The 10,435-nt window shown below is 37.4% G+C and overlaps 1 protein-coding gene across 7 annotated transcripts in view; it reads right to left on the reverse strand.

Moving 5' to 3' along the window:
- Positions 1-10,435, reverse strand: part of ZBTB25 (zinc finger and BTB domain containing 25) — a 49,917-nt gene that overhangs the window by 23,841 nt on the left and 15,641 nt on the right. For 3 of the 7 annotated variants that reach the window (XR_016392193.1, XM_089907820.1, XM_089907821.1), the window contains exons 2-3: positions 7,918-8,861; positions 3,038-3,072 (exon numbers count right to left, since the gene is read on the reverse strand). Coding sequence is in view for 5 of the 7 variants with exons in the window: in XM_089907820.1 (XP_089763946.1) it covers positions 3,038-3,072; positions 7,918-8,861 (979 nt within the window). In the remaining 2 variants the exon portion in view is untranslated. Of the gene's footprint in view, positions 1-3,032; positions 8,862-10,435 lie in introns of those variants that run through there. The other 4 variants (XM_022570389.3, XM_089907819.1, XM_030763404.2 and 1 more) reach the window with 2 other exon arrangements.

Consider the following 10,435-nt stretch of genomic DNA (forward strand, 5'->3'; position numbering starts at 1 on the left):
GTGACGCCCCCTAGAGTTTATTGTGCATAATTTGCATGGCTCTATGTGGTGGGTCTGAACATAACCACCAGTTTGAGAGATCTGCAAAACTGGTGATGTTAACAGTGAAACAGGAAATGTTTTAAATTTTAAAAAGGAGCCTTCCATTTATATGCCTTTCCTCCCACACTTTAAAATGTTGTGATAGAAAGAGAGGACAGGTACCACCGAGCTCACAGCACAGACTATGCACATATGTGAAAGAAGGGCAATGTTGGGAAATGAGAACCGGTCCAGTAAAAAAATCTTTTGAGACTCACTCCACTGGAATCTTTGGTCTGCATTTTAAAACCTTTTCCCTTATCTTTGCAAATGTTGTATCCTTTTCCTATAGAACCACCATAGGTTCTTTAGATTTTCCTCCCTACAAGGCACTTAGTACAAATGCCAGAAACCAAAAAAAAAAAATTTTTTTTCAATTAGGTACTTTCCTACATATGGTTTGGACTAAGTACCATATGGCTTCCACTACAGAAAAATGTGGCAGAGCTAAATTCACAAGATCTCATTCCTCAAAGGCCTGTTTGGTCCACAAAAATCTAACATGAACCTTCCTGAAATTCAGTAATAGCATAGATCAGACAGTGGGTAAGAACTGTAGCTGATGAAGGCCTCCTTCCCAGGCCTCCTTCCTGCACAAGCCTCTCCCCCAGCTCCCAAGAGAGCAAGGACCAGTTCAGTTGTGCAGAGAAGCTCTCCCAGAGCACTGCTATTCCTTCAGATTTCTGACATAAAAGGACACCAAGGTTTTCTAATAGCTTAAGGGAAGATCCTTTATTTCCATTATTTTGATACAATATCACCAAGTTGTTTCAATGAAAAAAGTTTCAACATTATATAAATACTGGAAGAGAATTTATCTGGGAGGAAGCAGGTTCATTCTCCCAAGTTGCCCAAGCCCAAGTTGGCTAATCAGTTGTAAAATAAATTTAAGAGAAGCATTTGGTGATGAGGTGCAAAGTCCTAGGATAATATTAATAGTAAATTGTAAGCAGAAATTATGGGGAGGAAAGGGTAGCCTGTATTCACTCAGTATTGGAAGGTACAAGAACTCTATTAGAGAATGTCTCAGCCGTCTCGGAGAATGAAACTGGTGGAAGGAAGTGAGGGAAGAAAGGGATAAAGAACAGCAGCTTTGAAAGCCAGTTGTTGAATCACAGTTGAAAGAGAAAGTAAATTTCAGAAAATAATATACAGGCCAAACTCCGAGGTTGTGGCTATGAAGAAAAGAAGCAAGAGGTAAGAAACTAGGGAGTATTTACTCAAATGTCCCTGGATTTATCTCTTGACCAGGCAGAACGCCAAAAACTGAGTTTGATGTCTGATTAGAAGAACAAATGTGATTGAGACTAAAGTTCCGAAGCCTTAATGTTAAAGACTTACAAGAATCCTCAGAAATGCTTGATATAACAAGCACACTAAATGTGATATTTTAAAAAGTTATCTGCTGCTGTACAGGTAAATTGGAAGCATCCTGATCAAAGAGGGATGTCAATATATTTCAGTACCTAATATATTATGGGATTCAAGGAAGATTCTCATTAGTCATGACTCTATAAAGTGAAGCAAGATTCAGGAATAGCTAAGTATTAAATAAATGTGAATTAAGCAAACAGTGATGCCAAATTTGAGCATAATGTAAAATAGGCTTTTAAAAGGTACACTGGTGCCACCTTTTGGCCAGATTAAATATTTACACAAATTACAAACTACGATCACATTTTAATTTCAGAGAGACCTTATTACAGACACAATTGTTTAGTTCAAAGGTTATTATGAACAGACTTAAAACTGTCTTGTTGCTTAATACATCTATGATTTTTAATAATCACATTTTGTACCTTTGAAAAGATGGCATAAAAGTGAATACAGATAGAAATTTAATTCTGAACAAACACATCTCATACTCCATAAGAACTGTATTAACTTCAAAGATGACTGGGACAAAAATCGCTAAATTTAAGTTTTGTATCCTTTAGCTCTTAACAATCCTCACAAAACTTACTTTGCCCTTTTAGACCAGGAGTAGCCTATCTCGGCACTACTGACATTTTGGGCTGGAAAACTCTTCGTTGTGGGGCCTATACTCTACACTGTGAGATGTTTAGAGCACCCTCGGTCTCTCTACCCACTAGATGCCAGCAGCAACTTTCCCCTACCCCCACCCAGCTGTGACAACCCAAAACACCTCCACATTGCCAAATTTCACCATGGTGCAAGGGGACCACCCCGTGTGATAGTTAAATTTATGTGTCTAACTTGACTGGGCCATGGGATACCCAGATATTTGGTCGAACATTATTCTGGATGTGTCTGTGTTTCTGGATGAGATTAACATTTGAATCAGTAGACTGAGTAAAGCAGACTGCCCTCTCTAATGTGAGTGGCCCTTGTCCAACCAGTTGAAGGCCTGAATAGAAAAAGCTGACCCTCCTGAGAGTAAGGGTAACTTCTGCCTATTAAGTTGGGACGTTGGTCTTTTCCTGCCTTTGTGATTCTCAAACTGCAAAGTTTGGACTGGAGCTACACCATTGGCTTCCCTGGGTTTCCAGCTTACCAACTGTAGATCTTGGGACTTGGCCTCCATATCTGCATGAGCCAATTCTTTATAATCAATCAATCACTCAATCTGTCTCTCTCTCTCTCTCTCTCACACACACACCACACACACACACACACACACACACACACACACACACACACACGCAGTGTGGTTCTGTTTCTCTGGAGAACCTGACTAATACGTCCTGGCTAAGAACCACTGTTGCAGATTACGCTACTGGAGGAGAGAGAAAATAGGGAAGAAAGGAAGGAGCAAAGCAAGAAACTTCTGGGAAATGACTACATAGTACCTTTCTTTCCAGAGATGGCAGTTGGAAAGCACTTGATTAGGACACCACTTTTCTATTAACACAGATTATGGCTGGTAAGAATTGGACTCACTGATGCATTTTTGCATCACACATCCAAAATGTTACCTAGTATAGAGACTACTTACCTCAACACTAGGAAGACAACATTTGGCAGACACTGCTGTAAAATAAGAACACATTCTATAAGCTGAGTTAATAAAAGGTTTTGTTTATGATCAAGTCACATTAATTTATTTGTCATGATAAAATACATGAAATTCACAGTTTTCATTCCAAATGGAGAATACGAAACTTTCTGAAATAATGTTTCTGAAGCAAACTCACAATACATTAGGTGGAAGAGTTTAACCATACAATATATTATTGATTTCAGTCTCCTGTATTATGTGTTACTATTACTAGTACTTTGAAGATTTCTTCAGGGGCCCTTTTTCATTGTACAAGTTTTTGCTTTTTTTCTTTTTCTTTTTTTGGCCGTGCTGTGCAGCTTGTGGGATCTTAAGTCCCCGACCAGGGATCAAACCCAGGCCTTCGGCAGCGAAAGGGCAGACTCCTAACCACTGTACCGCCAGGGAATTCCCTTTTGCCTTTTTGTTTTGGTACAGGTTTTTGAAATCCAAGTTTCTTTGAAAGTATTTTAAGTTGATATGTTATTTAATCTGATTAAATGACTTTATTTGGCACAAAATAGAAGAGTTGATGACAGTTAACATCAATTGCATTGGAGCAATATCTACTAATTAATCAAGTGTGGCACAGATATACACTGAAGCACAAAGGATTCTTCCAGGTCTTGAAGACAAAAATCACAGTTTGTAATTCCTTATGTTTAAGACAGCCAGGCATAGGACTGTATAATCTCACCAGTTTTCAAAAAAGTCCAACCATACAAACACAGAAGTACAGCAAAGAATAAAAACGTACAGATTTCATTCTTAGGAATTCAAAAATTATAATAAAATACCATAGAGCTACATTTAGTTTAAAACATACAAAGATACAAGTTACATTATGAAAATTCTTCACATCGCCTATTTTTACCTCAATTACTACAAACAAATGGATACTTCTCAAGGATCTGAGTTACAACATCAAGAATTTGCCTGTGCAAATAAACATCAGTGGAATTATACATTTTCCAGACTATCTTCTTCCATGATTAATATGTATTTCCTTCAGTTTTAAGTGAAGCCTTACTATTTTGACAAAACATAATGAATTACTCGGTTATTTGCCCTGCTCCATTTCTGGTCTCCATCTACTTTTTAGATGACCTACATCAGAGAAATGAAAATGGTATTTTCTCCATTGCTTTTGTTCCTTTTCCTATATGTAAATAATATGTTTGGGGGAACTTTAAATAAAGTTGCACTTGGCAAAGTTTCATTCCCAATAACACCAAAGAATTAATATCCTCCTTGTTAAAGGCTGAAGAGAAATACTGATGGTTAAACTATGGTAAGTAGAATAGGAATTCTAGCAACACTGCTGTTTCTAGAGTATTTGTAAAAAAAAATAATAAGAATTCTGCCAATTAATTATTGAGTATTAAGTAGTACATGACTGCTTTTAAGACATTCTAGAATTTATGAGTTGGAATACTAAAGTTAATAGGTTTAGCTGCAGAAAACATGTAGAATGTAGTTTTCTTTATATGGTTGGTTTTTACCAGTAATACTGATAGAACTTAACACAGTTTTAATACAAATCCTCACAACACCCCTGTGAGGTAGGGATTGCTTACAGACACTTTACAGATGGGAAGTCAGAAAATCAGAGAAAGAGATAATAATCTCAGGAGATAAATCAAGAAATTTTGGTTTTCTTATAAGGCAGACTGCACTTATCAGATACTGAGTTCTGACAATAGGCTAATAAGGACTAATACTGAAACAGCCTGTTTTCCTCCAGAGAACAACTATATGTGGGATCTAGAAAGAAGGGAAAATTCTAAGCTGATCCAAAGGGAAAATGTCTGTCTAGTACTTGCCCAATACATTAAGGTGTACACAGCATTTCCAGTTTTAAGAGTTTGGTAATCATCATGCAAACCATACTATATGGCTAAGATAATAGCTCCATTTTACAAATGATGTAGTCAAAACTAAAGGGTTTTGCTGGAAGGACTTTTTTATACAAAGTAGATTTTTCTTAGTGAGGAATCATGTCTTAAAAAAATACACTCAGGGCACAGTGTTAGTCATAAAATAGCTATTTTTAAAATATTCCTGTTGAATGAATGAAAAAGATAAAACGGGTCATTTCCCACAGTGAATAGTGATTCACTGGCTCTCTGGAACCCAGGTTTTGGGATATTTTCTTATAAAATGGAGTAATCATTTTCCCACTTCCTAATACAGACAGAATACTGTGAAGATGAAGGAAAAGAACATTTGTTTTGAATTCCTGATATTAAAAGGAACTTTATGAATAAGAATAAAAATACAGTTAAGCACTCTTTTCTTAACTCCCAACAAAAGTAGATATATCTCTGCTTTAAGTTAATGTTGTCTATCATGAACAGTCAACCAAAAGCAAACTTTTGCCACATCCAGACTCTGGCCTGAACTGCTGCCCTACACCACAATTCACATGCACACTTACTCCCACCCTTTAGCTATACACACTTTTTTGTATCAACGACTAATGACTGAGCAAGTAGGAAAGAAAACAGAAGAGAAAAATCAGGAAAATTTTTATCTAAATGAGAAAAATAAAACTTTACTTGAAGAAGGCTAGGGAATATATCTAGAATAGCCTAAGATACATGAAATCAATGTTAATATTTGTGTTCATCCTATGAGATGAAGTCTTTGAGGACAGTATGAGTTTGAATAATTACTTAAATGATTTACATATAAGATTAGATGCAGTTCTGACACTAAAGAGCAATACATTTGTTTTAACTACTCCCAATACAACTGACTCTGTATCAATAGCTACTTAGATTTTGCTCTTAACATGTGTCAACCTGGGCCCCACAAGGCTTCCCATCCATGTCTACGACAGAAACTCAACCACCTTAGACAATGCCCATTGGTTTTCTTCATTCACTCCTTAAGAAAAACTTATCAGTTCATAATTCACCTAAACTCACTGATAACCCAGAGAAAACCTTTGTGCCCTCAGAATGAGCTGGATTTCTCTTTGAGCTAAATCCTGACTGAACTCGGATACTGTTGAGGAACTCTGATGTCAGGAAATAACCGCAGAAGTGAGCAGTCAGGAAGGAGATCAAACAGTTTCTGTACGTAGTTTAATTCTAATCTTCACAAACCAAATTTATTAAATTTACTAAGATACCTGTGAGGTTTAGAATTTAGCAGGGCAGCATACAAAAAAAGATAAGGCTGTTCTGAAGCCTCTCTCTTTTGTTATCCTTGACTATCTAGTATTTTAAATTTAAACATCTCAGAAACAATTTACGTCTATACTCTGTGGTGAAGTTTAACCAGCTATTTCCCAGCTACACAGAGCAGGAGACTCTATCATTCAGTCCACCAATTTTAATTTTTCTGGAATTTTAGCTTTGTAAGTTTCACCAATATAAAAGGGAGTTAAGTTGATTCATAGAGGGAAGGCTGTCATGGATTTTAAACATAGTTCTAGGACACTGACTATATCTACTCTACTGGTTTTATGGACCAGAAAAAAGTTTAAATTGTGCCACTGAAAAATTACCTTTTCAGGTGATTATTAGAAAATTAATGTCAACCCAGGTAGCCTATAAAATCTTCTGATACTGTGGGTAGAAAGATAATTTGTATTTTATCATTTACCTCATAAGCTCATGTAAACCTCTGGTCATAAAAATCTCAAACTCCCTTACGGTCTTTTTCTTTTTGCAGTACGCGGGCCTCTCACTGTTGTGGCCTCTCCCCTAGCAGAGCACAGGCTCCGGACGCACAGGCTCAGCGACCATGGCTCACGGGCCCAGCCGCTCCGCGGCATGTGGGATCTTCCCGGACCGGGGCACGAACCTGTGTCCCCTGCATCGGCAGGCGGACTCTCAACCACTGCGCCACCAGGGAAGCCCCTCCCTTAAGGTCTTTAAGAAAACACTCTAGATTAAGATAACAACACTAGGGCGTCAGTCAACACAGATCTATCTGAATTTCTGTCTCTAACACCAGGGACTTCTATGCTTATCTATGTGTATGTATCTTACTGTTTAAGTTTGTGTGTGTGTTTCTGACTCTTCTCCCTTTCTCTCTCTTAAATATTTTTTATTGAAAATGAGGTATGCTCAGTGTTAAAAAAAATAAAGCCACATAAGATGTTGCAGAGCTAGTAAGTAAAAAGTAATTTAAAACTACTCATGATTTGGTATAGCTATGCCTTAAAACAAATGATTTATACATTATAACATGTAGTTATGCACTAAAAACTATTAATTCCCTGTATGGCAGAAAATATTTTAAAATAATCCTCATAAGGGCTTAATTCGTGTGGAACATTAACCAGAAGTGATAGTCTAGAATATTCTTTAAAAAAGATTTCACTTATTTCATATTCAATTTGATTTTACAGATTCTACAACCTGGAAAAACTTCCATACTTCTATATTGATTTCTGATTTCTAAATTGTGATTTAATTTATGAAAACTTCACAGCCCTAATTGAAGGTTACATTTTAGTAGCTATGTATCAATATATCTTACAATAAGAAGATCTAATACATACAACCTTAAAACTATGGATAAATGGTAAAGAAAAAGTCAATAGAACTTGAGGAGAAAAACAATTTATGAATTTAAAAAAGTATGTGAGTTTTCTTTTTCAGAACTGATACAAAAATCCTGAAGGAGAAACTGCTACTCAACCAGGATAGTATCCACATTTCCTTGTGTGAGTTCTGACTCTAAGGCACAAGATGAGTCTAACTGTTCTTGCGACAAGCGAGAACTTTTCAGGGGGATGTCAGACCAGCTGTCACAATATGGCTGAAATCTCTGGGCTAATGTATTACCAAACCTTTGGCATCGGTTATATCTGTAAGATTTACCTTTGTGTGTATACATGTGCTCCAGTAATTGGCTCTTTCGGAGAAATTTATGACCACAGATAGTACAGCTGATTTTTCTTTTCCTTGAAAAAGAAAAATTACAGTTTAATTCTACTGGCTCAGTGTCTTTGGAGATCAAAGACACTTGACTGATCTGCAAAGGCTCTGTGGCACCCCGGTGTGAGTGGTCAGGCTGCTGCTCATTATCCTTGACAATGAAGGAGCTAAGCCTGCGGCATTCAAGAGCCTCGCTACTTTCATTAAGTGGATGCACTTCACCAAGGTCGTTACTTTCCAGAATGGAAGCAGGGACACCAAATGGGAGGGATCCAGACACGTGGGTATGGAGATGTTGTCTTAGATTACTACGGGAATCAAAACGTTCCCCACAGTAATGGCATAGGTGTATTTTGATACCGCTTTCAGTGGAAGAAGGGCCTGTCACCTCTGAAGAGGGTGAGGGATGGCTCTGGGAAATCACAGATTCTGGGTCACATCTCTCCTGCTTGATGGACACGGGGGGCTTCTGGTGCTCCTCCAAGGCCTGGGCAGCAGGATGGGCTCTCTGCTGGTCTGCAGTGCCATCATCCAGCCCAATAGCAAGAGAGAGCTGCAACTGGGGGTGGTCACCCTGGACAGCAGCTCTATTTCCATTGTTATTGGAAGGAGCTTCCTTGACCTCCAGCCCTTGTTTGACAGTTGTTTTTTGGGTCGTTGAGATCTGAATGCCATATAAATTTGAGGACTGCACAGTCTCTGGTGAGAACACTTGATTCATTTCAGTCGCAATGTGAGAAAGGTAGTCGGCGTGAAGAAATCGAATCCCTTCCTCCAAACGACTATGATCCACAATCTGTTTTGGCCCTTTCCCCGTGTACATAATGTGCAACAAATAGCTGAATATGTCAGGTTGGATGTCAGTTGGTTGTATTTTTATGCATTCACTGTTAAAAACAAAAAAACAGACCCACACAGAATGAAACAACCCGGTTGGCCTTTTAGTTAACAGTACAGTCTTAGGCTAAAGCAGTTTCTTCCTAAGAAGTTCTAACTTAGTAATCTGCCTTGATGAAACTCAGCAACAAAAGCTTAAGTTTTCATTGTATACCAGTTTTATGGCGCAGCAACAAGTCTTCATGTATTCAATCTACTGCCTAAAGTTAAGAAACACAGATATTCTGATTAGTTCAACATTTGATTAGTGATTCCTAAGTGATATGCACTTAAACTGCATGCCAGGGGGTAGAAAAATGATGAATAAAATAGGTACCCTGCTCTTAAGAAACTTAACAGTCTATTGGGTATATAACCAAAAGAACTGAAATCGGGAACTCAAATAGGTACCTATAGACCAAAGTTCATTACAGCATTATTCACATTAGCCAAAAGCTAGAAACAACCCAAGTGTCCATCAGCAGATGAATGGATAAACAAAATGCAGCATATACATACAATGGAATGTTATTCAGCCATAAAAAGGAATGAAGTTCTGATATACGGTATAAAATGGATGAACCCTGAAAACATTCTAAGTGAAATAAGCCAGACACAACGGGACAAATTTTATATGATGCCACTTATAAGAAACATCTAGATTAGGAAAATTCATAGAGACAGAAAATAGATTAGAGGTTACCAGGAGCTTGGGGGTAGAGAAAATGGGGAGTTATTATTTAATGGTTACAGTTTCTTTCTGGGGTGATAAAAAGTTTTAGAAATAGATACTGGTAAAAAAAAAAAAAAAGAAAAGAAAGAAATAGATACTGGTGATGGTTGTACAACACTGTGAATGTGATTAATGCCCCTGAATTGTACAAAGAGAAATGGTTAAAATGGCAAATTTTATGTTTACATATATTGTACCATAATAAAAAATAATTAAAAAATTTAAAAGGGTCTATTGGAATTGGTACTATTTAGAATTTTAAATCACACTAACCTTATTTTGGCTTCCAAACTGTATTAATATATCTACTCTTTAAATCACAAACGAATACAAGTGTAACTTTGAAAAGGTTTAAATTAATCTCAAGCCCAATTTTCACATATGAATCTAGAATTCAGAAAATAGATGGAAATAACTGTGTAACAAGAAATCAGGAAACACCCTGCAAAATTAGGATAAAAACAACCTGAGGGAAATGCTGGATGACAAGGAACAATGGAATCAGTTGATGCACTCACCTTCCCTGAAGCAAAAGTTTGTGTCGATACATCAGAAAGCAAGTGTCAGTACACCCGCAATCCATTTCTTTAGTCCTGACATTTTAGGATTCCCTCTTGGGTTTCACTCTTACCTGTGACTCTTACCTCACTGCCATGGTCTGTGGCAGGGTTTTTTTTATATCAGCACAGAGCTCTTTTAACTGAGGATTTTTAGTTGCTCAACAGAGATACCACAAAGTAGGCCTGCTACCTTTGTATCGCCTGGATTTAGTTTAGCATGGTGCCTGGTACACAACAGGTGCTTTAAGAGCTGAACCAACTCACTGCTCTCAAATGAGGCTTATGTGAAGGT

Source organism: Delphinapterus leucas, chromosome 2 (assembly GCF_059928025.1).
Source record: "Delphinapterus leucas isolate spDelLeu-1000000601 "Yukka" chromosome 2, BTC_Dleu_Yukka2, whole genome shotgun sequence".
NCBI classification, from domain to species: Eukaryota; Metazoa; Chordata; class Mammalia; order Artiodactyla; family Monodontidae; genus Delphinapterus; species Delphinapterus leucas.